Genomic DNA, 21,499 nt, shown 5'->3' with positions numbered 1-21,499 from the left:
GTAGCATATATAATAAAATTAAAATAATAACGCTAATAATAAATATTGTTCTAAATAAATTTTAAATCGTCATATTTATTCTCTGAAATCAGGCATTTTCCAATACAATTATATTTTTTGTCTCAAAAAAATTATATTTTTTCGGTAAAATTGTTTTTCAAAATTTTATAAATTTTACTATTATTAGGATTTTGATAAAATAATAGTGCAGAAGTTTCTGTTATAAACAAACGAAAAGAACAAGATCGAAATTCCAATAAAACGCACAAACTCCTTTCTCTGCATACATATGCTAATTCACGATCAACAGTAATTGTCTCTTCTCCTCGATGACGGAAGATGGAAAGCAAGATCGAATCTCCTTGAAGGGAGATGGAGAGAGGCAAGCCATGCGGTTCTCCAGGGCTTATCAGTTCATGCCAGGCAGTCGTGCAATGCGTTGTCTCGTCTTACAATTTTAATTGTGTCTTAAATATTATGTGTGACATAAATTAAACGGATATATATATATATATATATATATATATATATTTATATGTGCCAATTCATTGACTTCCGCTGATCGAGCAGCAATTATCGAAAGCACACGTTCTCCAACCGAAGATTTTCAGCTATGTCGCGCTTCAACATGACCGGAAGAAGCTTCTTCAGAAAAAGCCGGTAACACGTGGGCTTTCTCGCATATGTTAAAACTTTGACGAACTTATTTGTATCGAGAGGTTTAACGATCGTGAGAAATTCAATCATTTTGCTGACACGATCTATTCTCTAAAAATATTCTCTATTTTATAACATTCTTTTATTCTTTCTTTTTTTTTTCTTAATTTTTTTTGTGAAAGTCTTTCTTTGATCCTTTCATTTTTAAATTATTACAATAACAATCACAAACGTTTTACATGTAATTTTTATTATTAAATCAATAAGTAATTTATATATATTATATATATTCAAGATAAATCTGATTTTTCCTTCATCGATTTTAATGATGTTAACATATATGGTAAAGGACATCGTTTTGAACAATTTTTTTTCTTTCATCAATTGACGATCTATCTTAGTTTTCGAATCATTTGCAAAAAATTTTCGATACTATTATTTTGAATTCTATCTATATGCATTCATGATGTATGCATTCGTAGAAACACGTGCAACAGTATACTACTTCTCAACTATTTATATATAACGGGTGCATGGATCCTTTGGATATTTCGAATATCATAATAAAATATAAAATAATAGTGATCGAAATTGCAATAATTGAAGTTAATTTTTCTATTGTATATATATATATATATATATACATCACAAAAAAAATTTTAAAGAAGATCTTGTTTAAATTCATAAAAAAATAGATAAACTCACCCGTTATACATACATATGGTTGCCATCTTTAAGCGACGATCGCATAGTAACGCGTACTCTGTCACAGATGCATACCTATAGGTAGAATTCAATGATATATAAAAGTTTTTTGCGAATAATTCGAAAATTAAAACCGATTATTGATTCTATAATAGAAAGAATAAATAACTAAAAATGAAATTCTATACAATATATTTCAAGCTCATTAAGATTTTTTGAGGGGGAAATTAATATCCTGTAGCAGACCGGAAAAAATTGCAAAATAATGTCTTTTACAATATATTTAAAAATTATTAAAATTGATGAGAAGGAAATTATAAAATCAATAAAAAAAAAATCTCTTTTTATCATGAATGGTTTGATTTTAAAGTAAGGATATTAGATTTTCAATATTTTTATGTTTAATCATTTTCAATTATAACTGACCTTTAAATATATCTGTTATTTTCTTCTCTTATGTGTTAAACTAATTAAACAATTTAAAAAATTTGAAGAAGAGATCTTGCAACAAATATAAATTTTTTAACAATCTTCTATTATTGCGATTCAATATTCTTGTTAGTCTTTTGATTATGTGCTGTTGTTTGATTTATATTTCTCTTATATTGTCACAGTGAAATATTTCTAGCTTCTAAATCTTAAATCACTATCTCCATTGTTCTATAAAGATATACTATGATATATTATTCTTTCTTTATTACATGACAATGTCGATAAATAAATAAAATTTCACTTGCTAATTTTTCAATCATACGTTTATTTCGAAAAACAAGTTGCACAATATGCATATTAATTTCAATAATATCGTATTTAATAATCGATAATATATTTTACATGTTTTCTATATCATGGCTAAAAGTAGTATATCTTTCGTTATAATTGTTTCAATGTATGTGATGTACGTGAAAGAATTTCGAAAAATAGGAAGATTATTAACTTGTTTAATCAGTTTAGAAAACTTCAATTGTTATTTTATATAATAACTTTTTTTTTAGTTATTATTATGATAATGAAATTTTTCTATTGGCCTGAATTAACATTCTTTGCATTGCTGATTTCAATTGTCATCATCAATCATTTTGTTCTCAATACTTTACGAATGCATCGATCTCGTGTAAAGATAAACAAAATTCCTATGGTATTAAAATGTCGTGAAAATATAATGATTATTAAAAGTAAGAGTTAAGTATAAATAAATTGCAAATTTCTTCGATAAGATCATCGATAAAATATGAAATAAGAATTGTATGATTCAAAAATCGTTTTTGTTTTTTAACATTTTTTTAGTAATGTTATGTAGATTGCAATCTATAATATATTAATAATTAATGTATAATCTATAATATATATTAGATTATAGAAACTTTTTTTTTTAAATCTTAGAATGAATCCTCTTCGGCACTTTAAGTCACGCAATGTTAACTCCACATGTAATTGGAATGTCGAAATACGAATATTTTTTAAAAATATTTTTCATAAATTTCTGAAAAGTATTTATTCTATTAAATAATTTGTGTAATAATTTTTTTTTAAGAACATTTATTACAAAAAATACAAAATTATTAATATATATATATCGCACATTAAACAGTAACATAATATAAAATGATTTAGCGTGGTTATTACACTTATTTACGATATTATTTGTACAGAAAAAAGCATATCTCATTTCCTTTTTTCCAAGAGAATGTAATAAATATATAAAAGTAATATCATTTTACAGTATTATAATATTTGGCAATAATAATTACTTACTTAATGATGTAATTATTGTTGTGATTCGTGTACAATAGAATAGAACACAATAATTAAACATTATAATATAATTATGCAGTTTTCTCAGTTTCAATTTTACTATAGTTTTATTTTATCATTAAAACAAAAAATCGATCGGGGGAGATTGAAAAAGTAACGTAAATTATTTAAAAAAAAAAAACAACAAAATTGTTATTAAATAGAATTTCATTTATATAGATGCGTCCCTAACAAACATGTGACCATTATTTATTTTTTATTAATATATATATATATAAAATTAATATAAACATATTACAATAACAGTTAATATAATTTGATATTATCAATATCATTATATTTTAATTCCTTCGAATTGTTCAAACTTTTTACGAATAGATAACAAATAATGTAATGATTTCTGCGAAATGTTTCGATATAGTTGAAATATTTTAGATCTGTTACCTATTCATAAGAAAGTAGTTTTTTAACCAGTTCACTTATGTTAATTGCCTATCGTTGCGATATATTTACATCAACAAAAGATAAGTGACGGTATATTCATTATTATGGATGCATTTTTATGTATATTCTCCTTTTTTTTTAACATAAAAAATGTATTACTTTTTTGATATTACTCCTTCGTCTGACTTTTCATTTTTAGTGATAAAATAAAGCTATATAATGAAATAATCAAAACTAAATAACTGTATAATTTAGCTAAACTGTATAATTATATACTTATTAAGAAATATCACTCATACTTATTCAACATCAATACATATATAAATACGTCTGATCTAAACGGAAATAAAAAATAAAAATGATAAATTCAACTATTAAAAAAAAAATTATCATTATTTGTACTAATAATAATTTATATTATGACTGCAATGATTGAAAAAAATTTTGGAAAGATCAATTAAAATATTATCAATTAAAACAGCAGTTCTTTGAATTATTTTTAATTTAAAGTATTTTTAAATTTTTATTTTAAAGTATTCAATTTTTTAAAAATTGAAATCCTATTGGCATTATTATTCATAAATAATGAGATCTCATATATTTCATATTTTATGATGAAATAATACTGACGATATATTGTTCTTTGTAAATTCATGTTTTGGAAATGATTTGTACAAAAAATATACTATTTATATTTGTATACTATTATAAAATTCAAATTCAATTTATATCAATATCAAATTTCCATTTAACAATCTCGTCATCAAAAATTTTTCAGAATTTTTCAATATTATTACGCGATAAAAATTAATCACTAATATCTTTTGTATTTAATAATTTAACCAATTTCCATTCAATCAGACACATCAGAAAAAAAGTATAACAAAAAATTAATTTCAAAATCAACATTAAAAATTAGAAAATTATTCATAACAAATATATTTTAACATTTTCGTTTCATAAACGAATCCATCATTATTTTTCAGAGTTCAATATCATTTTTATAAAGCTATCATTATTCACCGGACGCATCATTTCCGTTTCCATTGCTATTCATCGGTACCGTTGACTAGATCTATTACTACCGGTACGTTACTTCTATTTTCCATTCCACCGGAACATGGGGCAAGAAATCGGCTAATAGATTCTCGAATATTTTCTGTATTGTTCTTTATCTCGAATATATCATTACAATAATTAATATTATATTGTCGTAATATTTCAGATGTTGTATTGATATTTTCATTACATGTCATTAAATTTTCTTTTATATTATCCGACGCACACAATGATACTATATTATTGTTACTTTGTATTTTCGTATGTTCCTTTACATTTGAAATATATTTTTCTTTATTTAAATTTCTATATTCGGTATTTGATTCAGTTACGATATTTTTCTTCCTTTTGGCACATTCATCATTTGCATTGTTACATTTGATATTAGATTTTATATTCCGTTTTCTTTTCATTATGGATCCGCTTATTTTCTTTTCTAGCAAGTGCCAGCCTTGCGCTTCCATTCTCTTCATATCTCTAATGGCGTCTTGTACTAACATCTCTTGTTCGAATCGAGTTGGTGATTCATGATTGATCTCTGTATTAGTGATACGTCCTCTAACAATTCGTAATACTTCTTCTATTTCGTTATTAACATCGTCTTTGATGGTAAGAATAGAAATTTTCTTAAGTTGGTGTTGTTTTTCCTGTAGATATTGCTGCTGATCTTGTTTCATTTGCTCTTCTTGTAGTAGTTGTTTGTGCTGACTTTGTTGTTCTTGCAATTGTTCCTGGAGATGTTGTTGTTCTTGCAATTGTTCCTGGAGATGTTGCTGTTGTTCTTGTTTCATTTGTTGGTTTTGTTGCAGATGTTGCTGTTGTTCTTGCTTCATTTGTTCTTCTTGTATTAGTTGTTGATGCTGATTTTGTTGTTCTTGCAATTGTTTCTGAAGATGTTGCTGTTGTTCTTGCTTCATTTGTTGATCTTGTTGCAAATATTGCTGTGATTCTTGCTTCATTTGCTGATTTTGTTGTTGTTGTGAACATTGTTGTGATTGTTTTTGCTGTCTTTGCAATTGTTCTTGCAAATATTGTTTTTGTTTTTGTTTCATTTGTTGATCTTGTTGTAAATGTTGCTGCTGTGAATATTGTTGCGATTGTTTTTGTTTTTCTTGCAACTGTTCTTGAAGATAGTATTGTTGTCCTTCTTCTGGTTGCAATGATTGCTGTTGTTCTTTTTGTTCTATTGACATTGATTGTATTGTTAATTTAATAGGTGAACTTGAAACATTTGTATTTGGCACGATTATTGGCATAATTAATGGCACTATTACTTGTATTTTATTAGAAATATCCTGTAAGTTTTCAGACGCGTATTTTTCTATCTCATTTATAATAAAATCTTTTTGTATCTGATTTGCATTAATGTCTGTTTCTTTCTTATTTTCGTTTTTATTTTGCAGACAAGTTTGTCTTATTGTTTTTGACGAAATATCTGTACTTTCTGATAAATTATCATTTTGTAGCTCATCTTTTGTTTTATTATGAGCATATTTCACATGTGACGAAGATATGCTTTCATGAACAACGTTACACTTTTCGTTTGCGCATGTTATACATGATAGTCTATTCGAAATATGATTTTCTTCTTGCATTATATTGTTTCCGTAAACTACTTGCTCATCTGCTACAATGTTGCCAGCCACATATCGATTCGAACTTTCTACCACGTGTATACAGGAGTTGCAACGTAGACAAGGACTATTACAGAACACAGAAGGATCGATACGAGAAACGACACTTTCATACTCATTCTCACCTGTAATTAATTCACTTTCACAATGTAGCTCAGTTTGTGTATGTATGTCAATTTTCTTTCTTTTTAAATGTTTCCGTTTTACCGATATCTTAGAGATAACTTCCTTTCCTATTTTTAAAGTTAAATGTAATTTTTTATGAAGTTTTGTTATAAAATTTTTACTAGATTCAATTGTATAATTTAAAGATTTTGGAATTTCTTCCCACACATCAATATCGTTTTCAGTACATTGTGTTCCTTTTATAGCTATATGAATTTTTTCACGTGTTTGATGTTTTAACGAGTTATGTATATTCAAATCTGTTTTACATTTAAAACACTTCCCGCATAGTTCACATGTCACCCCCAGGATAATAACACGACAATCACGTAATGTTACACCAGTGGGAATATTAATTTTTTTAATCTTATGATCACTATTTGGCATTTTGTATTTGTACTGATATCTTTTCATTTGAAGACCCATACAACGAAAAAAATCTTCTTTTCCATTTACTTTCGATACGTCAAAATTGTGAGATTGTAGACAATGTTTTTCACCATGCCTGAATGTCCTCAATGAGTATCTACTTGGATCTCCAATGCTGTGGTAGTCCCGCTGTATATGTGGCGCCATCTTCTAAATTCATGGATCCCTGTTGATAGAAAATGCTAGATTGAGATTTTTTTTTAAATATTATAAATTAATAATGATATAAATAATATGATACAATGATATATTTATAAAAATTTTATAATATTATTTTACTAGTAATTGAAAAATATATAGAATATCATTATAAATAATAATTTTAATAGCTATAATAGCTACTTGTAATATACGTTCATCATATATAGTGTGTCAAATAAGTTTATATAAAGTTTATATAAATATAAATAATATAAAGTTAATTAATTTTTCATAATATTTGTGAATAATAATATTTCAAAATTTTTCAAGCTAATAAATACATGAATTATAAGTGTTTATTATAATAATATTTTATATTTTATATTTTAATATTTTAATATAATTAATATAAGTTTTATATTTATCAATTTAAAATACTTATTTATAACCTAATTATAATTTTATTATTATAATTATTAATTTGAAAAATAAAGATAAAAAATATAAGATAATAAAAATAGTTTATTATGTACAAAATAAATAAATCGAACAAAAATATTATTTATTTAAAATAATAAGCAAAAAAGATATATAGTTTAATTTAAATCTATATATCAAATTAATTAATATATTATATTAATATTAAATTTATTTTAAATATAATAAATATATATAATAAATATATTAAATTTTATTTTAAATTTATACTTTTAATATTATATTTTTATTACATTATTACATTAATAGAAAGATTTACAGAAATATAAATCAAATTCTTTATAATTTATTGTTGAATAATCATGTAAATAAGGTTGATGTTTTACAAAAAAAAAAAAGAAATAAGTAATCAAAAAATACATTATGATTTTTTTATATATTTTTTTTTTATTAAAAGTACATATTTTACAAATATTTGTTCAAATTAATATAAAATAACAAATGTATTATTATGATTAAAATTGTTTTATCTTTTTTGATGTTAAGTGATTTAAAATATTTTTTATACTATTTTTTGTTCATATAAATATTTAATGCTCTTTAAATAAATCTCTTTTCTTTTATTTTATCTTATTACATAATAAATATTTCAAAATGTTAAATAAATATTTCAAAAAAATTCAATACTTACTTAAGAAAAAATTATAAATCTTCAAACTTCAAATATAGAGATTTTTTTCCAAATTACATAAAATTATTGAAAAAGAACAAAACTTTTATTAAACAACATAAAGAAATAATATTAAATTTGCAAAATATGTGAACAACATAAGTAAACAAAGTTGCATCAGATGACGTAATCCCAATGTTGCCAAATACATATTCTATCCCCACTATTATGATTATAAATTGACTTTTTAAGTATAATAATTACAAAAATAATCGTTTCTAGCTAATAGATAAGAAAATAAAAACGCATGCTATTACTTTTTCTCTTCAATTCAATTCAACGTAACACAGAAAACTGAAACTTTGGTAGACCCAACATCGCAGTATGGCAACGCCACGTAGTCATAGTCAAGTAATCCGATAAGACCCACGAGGTTCAACCAATAGGAAGCAAGGTTATATAAAACACAACCAATGCGTGTCTGCATTTTATTCCATGTGGCCCTCACTAACACCATATCGCAGCCGGCTACAGTGTATTTATCTTGCCGGTAACGGAAAAGAATTTCTGACGCAGTATTGTTACTGACTGACTACCAACGAAATAGATATATCAGCTTGATATAATATATTATTGTTGTATAAAAATAAAAAAAAAAATTACAAGAAATACTTTAATATTCATTACCTATTTTTATATTTTTATAAATCTATCAAGAATATGTTTATCAATTAAAGTTCTATTTATACAAAAAAAAATAATTTTTATTGAAGTATATTTATATTATATATTTATTTTTGTCACTTAGTAAATTTGGTAATAAATACATATGTATGTAGAGAACTTAAAGAAATTTTAATAAAAAAATCATAATCATTATAATATATATTTATTATACATATGTATATATGATATATATATGATTATTTTATAACATAACTTTATATTATAATGAATAAATCTATATAATGAAAATTATAATTATTCTAATTCAATTGAACTTATTTATATTGTATTCTAAAAGAATATATGTGTACATATGTAAATTCTACGAGATTTTATCATTAGGAATTATGTTATATCAATTTACATTGTTGATAATCACTAGGAATATATTATGTCAGATTAAACATGCTTTACTAAACATATGTTTATTATTCAGGATAATAGTTACATACAGAAGTTCGTTTAGATTATTTTACAAAATAAATGATAAAAAATTAATATGAAATATAATAAATTTACATTATGTAAATTAATATAAAATAATTATTCTTTTAATTTATCTTTATATTTATTTATTAATTATATATAATAATACTTATAATTATTGTAATTATTTGTAAAAAATCAATATAGTGCATTTAATATTAAATTAATTAATAATATTAAAATTAATTAATAATATTAATAAAAAAATAAAATTTTATCGATTATTTTACTTTTAAGTAAAATTGTTTTTAATATATTTTATTAAAAAGAAATGATAATATGAAATATAAAATATATAAATGTTTTTAAAAATATAATTTATTTTTTATTTATAATAAAAAAACTAAAATTCGTAAGCAAGATGGTCCTGTGGCGCAACGGATAACGCGTCTGACTACGGATCAGAAGATTCCAGGTTCGAATCCTGGCAGGATCGATTAATTTTTTATTTAAAAAATTAATTAATATAATTACTAATGTTTCTTAATGTTTTTTATTCAATTTTAATATCAGTTTCATATATTATAATAATTCTTTATAATCTATATATATAATCATCACAATATTTTAAATATCTTTTATGTAACATTAATATAGTTTTGATCTTCATTAATTTAACTTTATTTAATTATATTATTTCTTCAATTATCTTTAAAATATCATAGAAACAATTCGAGTTTTATAAATAAAATTATTAATACTTTTATAGAGAAATAGAGATATAGAGAAACAAATTTCATATTTTTATGTATGAATAATAATTAAAAATAAAAATAAAATATTTATATGAAATATGATATTAAAAATAATGTCTTTTATTACAGAATCAATTTGGATCTGCGAATGTACTTCTCAGTATGGATATTCTTATTTGTGCAATTCACACGTAAGTTTTTAAATTTGTTATTTTTCCAATTTATTTGTTTTTTGTAATATTTTATCTTTCTATTTTTCTATTTTTTATTTGATTATTTTTCTTAAAAGAAACTTACTTTATCAATATTAAGAATTGCATTCTTAATATTTTACAAAATATAAATTATATTGTTTTATTCTGATTAAATAATTATTGTCTTCACAATATATTAGATATAATAGAGATAAAAGATAGTCGTTTAGAAGTTTCACACATAATGATTCAGATAATATATATAAGTGCATAGAAACATATTAATATCATTTACATTATATCACATTGTATGATCTAAAACAAGAATATCTTATGTAATATTTTGTTATTAATAATTTTTTTTTAAGAACATAAACGTTTTTAATAAACATAAAAGAAATTATAAATGAATTATTTATTTTTAAAAATTTTTATCTTAAAAATAATTTCTAATAATGAATTTTGAATAATTCCTTTTATATAGAGTTTTAATTTATGGGGAATCTTTGGAATATCGATTCGAGAAACCAAACAAACGTAGAGATATCGGTTAAGGCTTATTTATTAAGCAATTTACGTAGACAGATTGAAACGGAAATAGAGTGAAACCGCTTTGTCTCCGTTACAGTCTGTTTCCGCCTTGGTTCATTTAATGCGAATTGAAATTGTTTATAATTTAACAAAATTTTCGTAGAATATATTTTCGGCGAGGAAACTATCCCAGATTTCGTACATGGACCATGCGAAGGTTACAAACAGGGTGAAGATGATCTTCAAACAATTGACTTTATCAGTAAATTGAAATTGGATCTTTTGGAGACACATTATACTGGTGTGACACGAGTAAGAGGTAGTAATCGTATGCAAACAGCCTACAGATTGGAAAAAGACACTGACATTACTCTGCCAATCAAGTACGATTTACATATCTATTTTTTAACGATCTAAAAATAATCAATTCGATGGTTAATGATTTATTGTATAAAATTCTTTTTTATATTGTTTGTCAGGAATATATTTCCAAATGGATTGCCAGAAGAATTTAGTGTAGTTTGCACATTCAGAGCCAGAAAACTATCGAAATATACTTGGCACATTATCAAAATCGTCGACATGGAAAACGAGCCCCAATTTTTAATCGCAATGAACCCAAAAGGTCAAACTTTGGATTTGTTCGTGAAAAGCCAAACTGGTGAAATGCAAATAGTATCGTTCTCAGCCGATCATGTGAGTAAAATGTAAATTTTTTTAAGTCTTGTTGAAAATTTCATCGATAATTTATATTATAAAATATTGGAAATGTTTTTTAAATTTTAATTTCAATTTATTCATCAGATTTTCTTATACTACGTTTATCTTTTTATTTATTTTTTAATATTTCGTTTGTATCCATTATCTTTCGATATATGTTTTAAAATATTAATTAATTATATTATTATTTCAATTATTAAAATATTTTTAAAAAGAATATTTACTTCAATTTAATTTTTATTATAATATATAAAACATAGTTTTGTTGTTTTATCATCAAACTTGAAAATTAAAAAATCATTTCACATTCTTATTGAAAAATTTGCATATCTTTGGCATGTGGCATCGAGACAATATATACGTACATATTTGTATAAATTTCAAAATTGTATTAGCCAATTTAGTAAGAAAAAGAGATACCTTGTATAAGTTTAAACAATTTGAAGTAAGATAAAATATTCTATAATATGATAAACCAAATACATTTCCACTAATCAGTTCGAGGACTGTCAGATTCATCAGATCATGTCATATTTAATGCTGGCTGTCTCTTAAAAATGTCATGGCGGATTGTGAAATGATTAAAGCAAGCCTCGAGCGATTGCGGATATTTCAAAACGTGATTTCGTCATTGCGGCATGAAAACTCGAGCTTCCTGTCAAATATCAATCGGTAGATCACGCGTTGGCGTAGAAATTAAACCCTCTTCATCGGGATGCGTGGAAATCGTGTCATGGATCATTGAATAAGCATCTTGCAAAATAGTTTGGACGTTTTTTGGTAAAGCGACGAGATGTGAAAGAACGTCGCAAATCGAAAAAAATTGATGAGAATACCGTTCGTGACATTTGTTAAATTATCAAAGAAGCATTAATCTTTGCGACATAACATTATTAATGAATCGCGAAAATTAATAATTAATTACAAACAAATAACAGAAGAGAATTGCTGCATTTCCTTGTCTGAGAAATGTTTTAAATGAAACTGATTAACTATTTTCCAATCCTAGGATAAAGTTTGATCGAATTTTTTCTATTTTGAAACATAGAATGATTCTCATTTATATTTCAATTATAATTTTTAAACAAATGAAAACACATTAGGAAACAACAATATATTTATTAATAAAATATAAATAATTTAAAGAATATTGATTACATGTGTAAATATTTAAATATGTTTTCAAAGATGCGTTGCAGAATATTTTAAAAATTTATTAAATCTTTCATTCTTAAGAAAATAATTAAATTAGATTAGATTGAATCTCTAAATTAACATATATTGTTATTGTAAGTTTTATATTTTTCTTGGTGCATAAATTTTGATTGGAACAGATATTCGATAAGAATTGGCATAAAATTGATATTGGAGCCTTCAAGGATAGGCTGGTGATATATATCGATTGCGAATATGTTGGCACACAAGACGTGAAGCCATGGGGTCCGATCAAAGTGGATGGTGAGATCTCGATATCAAAGATGTCGCACAGTAAGCTCACTATACCGGTAAGTTCGATCATTTATTTTTGACATTGCATACACATTATACACATAGAAGATAAGATCACTAGCGTTATTGATAGCTCATTAGTCAATTTCAATCGATTATATAATTTGTAATATATAATTATTGGCCATTTTGTCAATATATCATCATCATATGTCATTGTATCACCAATTTTTTTTTGCCAATTAATGACAAATGACACGATATCATTCATAATTATATTTTCTTATGTAATCAGATGTTTCATAAAACGCAATAAATGTTTCTAGAATGTTGCAACATTTTTTAGATTTTTTAATTCTGATAAATTATTAATGAAAATTAGAAGACATACATAATTGAAATTAATATGAAATACGCGTAAATTTCACAGAATACTGTGTAACACATCCATAGGGGTTGCTGCATTTGTTCATATGAGATACATGTACATCTGTTATATGCAGCAATTAAGGAGCACTTAATTAATAAACACTTTATAATGAACGAGACTGACTACATAACTGGGGCAAGCTAGATTTAGTATTATTGTTAAAGTGTGTAATGTGTATGGAAAAATTTAACGAACTTATAATATGATTATTACAGTTTCACAAAGAAAGAAAAAAAAAATTGTACAAAACAACGGTATTGTAAATAGTTTGTTTTTAAAATTATCGATTTTTAAACATGTTTCTAGTCAATTAATAAACATAGAATAATGATATACTCTTTATTTATGAAAATTAAAGAAATACAAAATTTAAATGTGCTTATGAAATTTGATAAATTAATTTTTGAAATAGATCGAAAATATAACTGAACTTTTTTATAAGATTATAAATATTCAAAATATGATGTTAATATTATTAATATTAAAAAAGAAGTCAGTGGAGAAAATAATAAAATTTTTAAAGTTAATATTTATTCGATTAATAGAATTTTGTTGTATCTTTATCATTTTTCTTAATTATTTTATATCTAATAATTAATTTTATTTGTAATCTTATTTAAATAGAATTATATATTTTTCTTTTTTCATTATTATATCGGATATTGTTGCTTCTATACAATATTATAATCATGAGAATATTATCATAATTAAGTCGAATGAAAAAAATAAGCATTGTATGTAAATATGAAGATATATATCTATTTGAAAACAATAAATTTAAATATGTAATAGATATTCGCGCGGAAATTATATCTATCTTCTTTTTCTTTTTTAAGACCTTTTTTCTTTTTAAAGAAAAAAAATTTGTAAATTTCTTTTATAAGCTATTATTTTAAAATACAGAATATAAAAAGTATTTTAAATATTCAAATGCTTTTTCTTTTTATTCTTAATATAATATTTGCTTCCTTTTGAAAATATATTTCTAGATCGATATACAATGGATGGTCTTAAATTGCGATCCTACGAGACCTGAGAGAGAGACCTGTGAGGAATTACTGGCAAGTCTATACATATATTTTAGACAACCTCGCAATCCATTAAGATCCCATGGTTGTAATTAACGTAATTGCAGAAGAGCCTTAGCAGCCCTTTATTACCTCAGAGAAGAGTTAGCTGTGAAATTATCTGTCCACAGGGATCTCCTGGAATTAATGGCACTAATGTAAGTTAATTCTTCTTTTTATTGCTAAACATTTTCATTCGATTTCCATTCAACATTTAATCCTTTCAAAATAGCACATTAATAAAATAATTTCCCCTTAACTAATATAAAACGTATTTTTTAATATTAAATATTTTCTAATTAACTTTTTTATAATACAATGACACAAATCGGGATATTCAGATTTCATAAAGAGTTATATCGAATATCACGGATATCTGGTTAAAAAGAATAATAATAATCCCAGTATTTATGGATATTTGGATCTTTGAATCCAAGTATTGAATATTTGAGTATTCAAATAAATTCATTAAATAATTATTTATGTATTCAACTTCAAATATCTGTATCAAATAATAGATCTGAGCAATAGTAAGAACTCTAAGTCTAACAGAATCTTACTTCAATAATATATAAAGTTGCATCAAAATGAATATATTTTTTAAAGTTATGTAGGAGTTAAAATTTATATTTTAAATTGTATAATTATGTAATTAATATAAATAATTATATAAATATATTTATTTAGGGTTTACCTGGTTTACCCGGATTACCTGGGCCACCTGGACCAATCGGAAAACCCGGTTTACCTGGACATCCGGGTTTACAAGGACCGCCTGGCGAGCAAGGCAAAATAGTGAGTTTTTTAATAATAAATAATATTAGATATTTTTAAAATATGATATATATTAAAATATATATCATATAAATATATGATATATATTGATGTGTTTTATTGTAAATTATTATGCGATTATTAGGGGCCGCAAGGGTTTATTGGTGCACGAGGATTTATTGGCGGTCCAGGTCCTAAGGGGTCTTCTGGACCTATTGGACCACCTGGTCCAAAAGGAGAACGTGGAGAAAGAGTGGGCTTATACATTACATTTATATATTATGTCACTTTTGATTAATTATTTTTTTGAATTTACTCTTAACTAATATAATTGGTTAAGATAGTTACATTTTGCTTAGTTTGTTTTTTGCAGGGTGACATGGGATTTCCAGGATTGAAAGGAGATCAAGGTCTTCCAGGGCCACGAGGTTATCCAGGACCTCCAGGAAATATTAGCAACTATCGCGATTTTCTATCACGATTTACAGGATTATCAGGACAAAATGGTTCAAAAGGAGAGAAAGGGGATCGTGGCGGTAAAGGAGAACAAGGCCAAAAAGGTTGTGGCTTAATATATATTTTTAAAAGTTTCTTTCTTAGATTAGTGTAATTGTATCGAATGTTAATTGTTCGTGTTAAATACGATTACATGGATTTATCAGATAAGTAATCCTTAAACTGTAGCGTAAACTAATTTAATCTTGTTAGAAAATCGCATGGAATTGTGGGTGTCCATTGTCCACGTGCGCGATAGTGATTCATCGTTATATATATTATTCTGCCAATGAACATGGAATGCTTATTTTTTAGTATCCAAAAAATTTAATAATAAATTTAATAATAAGAAAATTTGATAATAATTATTCATATTTTTGTTTAAAATTTTGTTTGTCATGAAAATGAATTTCTTATATAAATACAAATTTTGTTATGATATTATATGATGTTATCTTTTGATTTAAAGTGTTGCTAATGAATAATAAATGAATTTTCTTCGAATTAATTAATGCATTAATTACAATGTTACAAAAGATCATTGACACTTTTGAAGAAATGATTCCTTCCAATAAACTATGTCAATAGTCTCATATTTAAAGGTCGAGCGCAATCGAGTAATAGCTTCAACTATCTAACTAGCATATTTCCATTTATTCTATTTTCTCTCTTTCTTCTTCTTTTTTTGGTTCTTATAAATCTGTACAAAATATATAAATTATAAATTTGATATTATACATATTTATTCACGTTACATGAATTTTAAATTTAAATTAAATAAAAAAATTATTTTTAAAAGCTATTAAAAAATTAATTAATAGCACAACAGTTAAAAGATAAATTTTAATCAAACAATAATTTTAATATAGATAAATATTATCTTTTCAATCGTAAAAAAGGAAATCATCTAAAGGTTAAAAATATATTAAGGATTTGATTTTATATTACTTTCTTTTATATTATTTTTCTTTCTTTTGATTTGATCACTGGTATATAAAAGTAAATATCAAAAGCTATAATTCTAGTATTTTCTTACGAGTGACACAAAAACGATATATTGTCATCTATATCGACATCGACCTAAATACAGTTATTCAAAGTGATTGTAAATCAATTTGTTGCAATCTGCTGCAATACTCGTAAACCCATTGCTTTTATTAATCACTAAATGTATATTCGTTCTCAAAATAGAAGAGACTAGTAGTTCTTAACATATATCTAATTGCAGAATTTTTACTATTAAATGATCTAGTTTAAAATATATAATAAATATATAATAAATTGAAAGCAAATTATGAAAAAAATTTTAAAAAGAGCAAAATTATAAAAAACGTTTATACTTGTTTTTAAATTAAATTGTAAAGTAAATTTTTTAAATAAAAACTATAATTATATTTTCAAAGGCTAAATCAATAATTACATACATAATCATTATATGTATTAATTTAAGGTGAAATAGGAGAAAAAGGTTATCCAGGTCAAAACGGATTTCCTGGAATAGAGGGAAAATCAGGACTTCCTGGTTTTCCAGGTCTTAAAGGAGAAATAGGATTTCCTGGAATACCGGGTCCGCAGGGATTACCAGGTCCTCCAGGTAAAATTGGAGCTCCTGGAATTCAAGGAGCAAAAGGAGAAGTTGGAGAACCCGGTCGTGATGGTTTGTAAATTAAATTGAAAATTAATATTTTCTATATAAATTATTAATATATTAAATTTACTTATTTAGGTTTACCAGGTTCAATAGTTGGTTCAATAGTACCAGGACAGCCTGGTCCTCAAGGTTCTCCTGGAATACCTGGAGAAGACGGTCTTCCAGGAATAAAAGGAGAACCTGGTCCTATTGGTCCACCGGGTCTTCCAGGATTACAAGGAAAAAACGGTCCTCCTGGTTCTCCAGGACCACCGGGATTACAAGTAAATCTATATTAAATTGAATATCGAATTTACTTTTTTAATAATTAATAATTAATTGAGATTCGTTTCAATTTTTATTGTACAAATAATAAGGCAAATTTGGTTGAATTATAAATTAGGGTTTATCTGGAGAACCAGGTTCTCCAGGTCCTCAAGGAATAGATGGTCCTATTGGAAAACCAGGATTACCAGGACTCGATGGACAACCTGGAAATAAAGGTGATAAAGGTCAGCAAGGAGAACAAGGATCTGTCGGGCCACGTGGTTTACCTGGAAGTATTGTAAGTTTAACTTTTTATTGTTGTTAAACAAATCATATTTATGTTTCATTCATAATCTAATTTTTAAAATTTAAAAAATAGAAAGAAAAAAGATTTTTCGGTTTTTTAGGGTGCGCCAGGTTTACCTGGAGTTGCTGGTATTCCAGGCTTAGAAGGACGATCAGGTTTACCAGGTCCTCCAGGACCTCCTGGACCACCGGGTTTACCTGGAACTATAGACATGTTAAGTACAAATAATGTATTAGAAACTATTGGTAGTCCAGGAGTTAGTGGACCCAGAGGTCTACCAGGTACACCAGGATTAGTAAGTATTCTAATTATTAAATTAGAATAAGAGATTTCGCTTATTTTTAAATATTTTATTATTTTTTTAAATTTGAATATTATTCTAAAATTCCGAAGTGCATATTTTTATAAAAAATTAGCCAGGTGAGAGAGGACCTTCTGGAGAAAGAGGTCCAGAAGGTAAAATAGGATTACCTGGAATACCAGGAAAAGATGGAGCTCCAGGACTTCAAGGACCACCAGGAATTAGGGGACAAACTGGAATACCAGGAGTTCAAGGACCACCAGGCCGAAGTATTACTGATTCAGAAATTCGAGATATATGTGCCAGTGTGTTACGAGGTGAATATTTAAATATTATTTCATATACTTACTCTATTTACTTATTTTATTAATGATATTTTATTGAAATAGAATAAAAGGTGGAAATTATTATTATATTATCTAAAATAATAAAATTGAATAATTGTAGACAATTCGTAAAGAATCTGATTGTCTGTCTAAGAAATGTCAAAATAATGACAAAAGCATAAAATATAAAAATGTTGGAATAGTAAAAATATTTTTACATAATGTGAGCTGTTCTTTGTATAATGTTTATGTAAAAAAAAAGAAGTAGAAAGATAACTATTCCTTTTATTGCGGCTGTATATATATAGAGCAGATGACTGAGATGGCAGCACAGATACAAGGTCCACCTGGTCCACCTGGCCGAGGCCGTCCAGGTCGTCCTGGATCACCTGGTCCACAAGGTCGTCCAGGTATACCCCTGAAAAAAGGATTACCAATTTAATTTACCTGCATTCAATCCTAAAACCACAATAGAACATGATGGTGATATTGCTATGGATTTTTGTTATTTTTTTCATTTTTAAAATAATCCTAAAAATCCATAGTAAATGGTGAATAGTTATTGCACAATAATATCCTTAGCGTTCCTGAAATATCACAATGATATTCGTCGTCATTATTCTGTCATAAATTGCTTGAAGTTCCACCTTCATCCGTAGTTAGTATTCAGTCAGTATTCATCAGTGTATGATTTATTTACCTACACGCACGTCCGCTCGATTAACAATCAATCGATCGGAAATTAATAACTCATATGGTTGTGTACATCGATAAAGGCGATGGAATCTTGCATGTGTCACAGAGAAGCTGAAAGAACTAACAGAAGGTCTACGAGGACCACCCGGGTTGCCGGGGTTGGCCCGACAGGGCCGTCCCGGTCGAGCCGGAACCCAAGGCATCCCAGGTATCTACTTGAGATGAAATATCCTAATTCTATTATTTTCTTATGCTTTTTATAGCGATTTAGTCTAATCTAATTAATTAAATTTAATCCATTATTCCTTGTATTAAAATTAACTTTAGAAAAAGGAAATAATATATTTAATTTTTATATATAGTTATAAGTAATTAGCAATGCATGCTCATAATATTAAATATCTTAATAATATATTTTTTAAACCTTACTTATTTTTTAAACCTTAAAATTAGAATTAATTTATAATGGAAAATTATTTTTTAGGTGATCCAGGTCTTCCAGGTTTACCTGGGGAACGTGGTTTTATTGGTTTACCAGGACCACAAGGCCATATAGGACCTCAAGGTCCACCTGGTGAACGGGGAGAAAAGGGTGATAGAGGTCCGGAAGGTGTCGGTGTAGAAGGTCCTATGGGTCCAAGAGGACCGTCTGGTAATACATGAACTCTTTTCTTTCATTATCTTGATAAATTTAGTATTCTTTTTTTTTATGCATTTCATATTAATAGGGCCACCTGGCAATGATGGCGTTGGATTACCTGGAAGACAAGGAGAACGTGGAGAATCAGGCAGACCAGGTATAAAAAAAATTAAAAATACGTTTTTAAATTCTTTTTCAGATATTTTTAGTTTCGTTTATCGACAGGTATTCCTGGGATGAGGGGACCACCTGGACCTCAAGGATTACCTGGTTTTTGCGAGTTATGCAATTATTCAAGTGCTAATTATTTACAATATACTCGCGGCAATGAGAAAGGACCCTAATTTATGAGTTAGTAATTTATTTTTATCAATTTTAAAAAAAATAAAATTTTTAACTGTAAAAAAAATAATTAATAGCTAAAATATCAAATTTTTTGCTTAATAATACTAAAAATATCTTTTAAATCATTACCGTATGAAATGTATTTCTTCTTTGTATATTTACGTAAAATAAGAATTCATGAAATAAGAATTCATGAATAATCTAATTAAACTATTATTTAATTATATATTGTAATTCAATTAGTATATCAAATCAGATATTTTTAAATATCGTTATAAGTGAATATTTTTTAAATAAAAATAAAGTAAATAAAAAAAATCTTTTGTATTAATTTTATATGATATATAAGTACTCACATATTTCGCCATTATTCACGACTATCGCGCGCGCAATGGTCCAGTTCCTTGTTCTTCCGTCTAAAGAGGCGATGGCGCCACTAACAGTGCCAGTTGAAATTAGTGATGGCCGCGAGGCTCGTGATGCACAATACGTCGAGATTGCATTGAGTTTGTTTACTGCAAGATTTTTGTGTTGGGTAAAATTTAGTAACTTTCATTCGAAGCAGGTTCAATATTATTACATATTCGTGTGAAAATTACATTCGGATAAATTGTATTCGTTGTAACAGTTCATAGAATCGACGCTTTTAGTTTTCTTGACAGTTCTGTCCCGTGTTCAGAATAGTACTCGAGTGCCACGAGAAGTGTCGTTGCATCGCCACTCAGGCGACTTTCTCAGAACAGCAGTTGTTCTAATGACATATGTGATATAACGATACGAAAAGAATCTTTGTTGGGGACGACGACCCCACACCGTCGGCACTTTTTTCTTCTCACCCTTCCTGGAGACACGCGTATCAAAAGCGTCCAAGGTATGTACACCGGCAGGCCAGGTTAGGTACATCACTGTGTCTCGTGACGGCGTTCCGAACTATGTTGATTGATTACACATGCATGATTTCGTATGTTTTTTGTATTATGATTAATGAATAGATTATATATAATTTCATAAAAAATAGAAAATTCGTAACAATTTTTAATATTTTTCTATTTTATATTCATATATCATTATCAAATTATCAATGTTTATTACTTTATTAGCTGCAGATAATGAATTTTATTCTGAAATATACATGGAAAATGATTTAAATGAATGATAATTATGATTATTTGTGATTAATTAAAAAATATAAATATTAAATTGTATTAGAATAGAATAATATTTGAAAAAAATGATTATTTTTCAATTTTGTTATTAAAATCGATGCATTGAAAATACTAATACGGTTTCACGGATTTTAAAGCTTTAATTTTGTTGCACCTG

At 26.1% G+C, this 21,499-nt stretch overlaps 2 protein-coding genes, 1 long non-coding RNA gene and 1 other non-coding gene across 6 annotated transcripts; 2 read left to right on the top strand and 2 right to left on the bottom strand.

The window, feature by feature from the left end:
* Window positions 1–316: 316 nt before the first annotated feature.
* Window positions 317–20,225, top strand: LOC122710497 (collagen alpha-3(IX) chain-like). Of its 3 annotated transcripts, none has more exons than XM_043928392.1 (20): window positions 317–660; window positions 10,134–10,195; window positions 10,893–11,112; window positions 11,209–11,425; window positions 12,784–12,954; window positions 14,318–14,389; window positions 14,464–14,553; window positions 15,083–15,190; window positions 15,315–15,422; window positions 15,543–15,729; window positions 17,115–17,321; window positions 17,391–17,578; window positions 17,698–17,859; window positions 17,969–18,163; window positions 18,285–18,486; window positions 18,804–18,905; window positions 19,298–19,399; window positions 19,676–19,843; window positions 19,920–19,988; window positions 20,057–20,225. In XM_043928392.1, exons 1-20 carry the CDS (start codon window positions 614–616, stop codon window positions 20,173–20,175), a joined length of 2,796 nt encoding a protein of 931 aa, XP_043784327.1. In that variant the 5' UTR covers window positions 317–613; the 3' UTR covers window positions 20,176–20,225. The 3 variants fall into 3 exon arrangements, with proteins under 3 accessions (XP_043784327.1, XP_043784329.1, XP_043784328.1); XM_043928393.1 differs by lacking the exon at window positions 317–660 and adding an exon at window positions 8,629–8,647; XM_043928394.1 differs by lacking the exon at window positions 18,804–18,905.
* LOC122710499 (putative uncharacterized protein DDB_G0271606) lies at window positions 4,213–8,419 on the bottom strand. Its single transcript, XM_043928396.1, has 2 exons — window positions 8,119–8,419; window positions 4,213–7,014 (listed from the first exon to the last, which is right to left on the bottom strand). Exon 2 carries the CDS (start codon window positions 6,993–6,995, stop codon window positions 4,611–4,613), a length of 2,385 nt encoding a protein of 794 aa, XP_043784331.1. The 5' UTR covers window positions 6,996–7,014; window positions 8,119–8,419; the 3' UTR covers window positions 4,213–4,610.
* Window positions 9,673–9,745, top strand: Trnar-acg. The gene has a single exon. It is a non-coding gene; the product is annotated as a tRNA-Arg (tRNA).
* Window positions 18,761–21,044, bottom strand: LOC122710522. The gene is made up of 2 exons (XR_006345942.1): window positions 20,533–21,044; window positions 18,761–18,913 (listed from the first exon to the last, which is right to left on the bottom strand). It is a non-coding gene; the product is annotated as an uncharacterized LOC122710522 (long non-coding RNA).
* Between the last annotated feature and the right edge of the window lie 455 nt (window positions 21,045–21,499).

Source organism: Apis laboriosa, unplaced genomic scaffold (assembly GCF_014066325.1).
Source record: "Apis laboriosa isolate Shangri-la unplaced genomic scaffold, ASM1406632v1 scaffold149_cov153, whole genome shotgun sequence".
Classification (NCBI taxonomy): domain Eukaryota; kingdom Metazoa; phylum Arthropoda; class Insecta; order Hymenoptera; family Apidae; genus Apis; species Apis laboriosa.
This window is presented reverse-complemented; position numbering and strand designations above follow the sequence as displayed.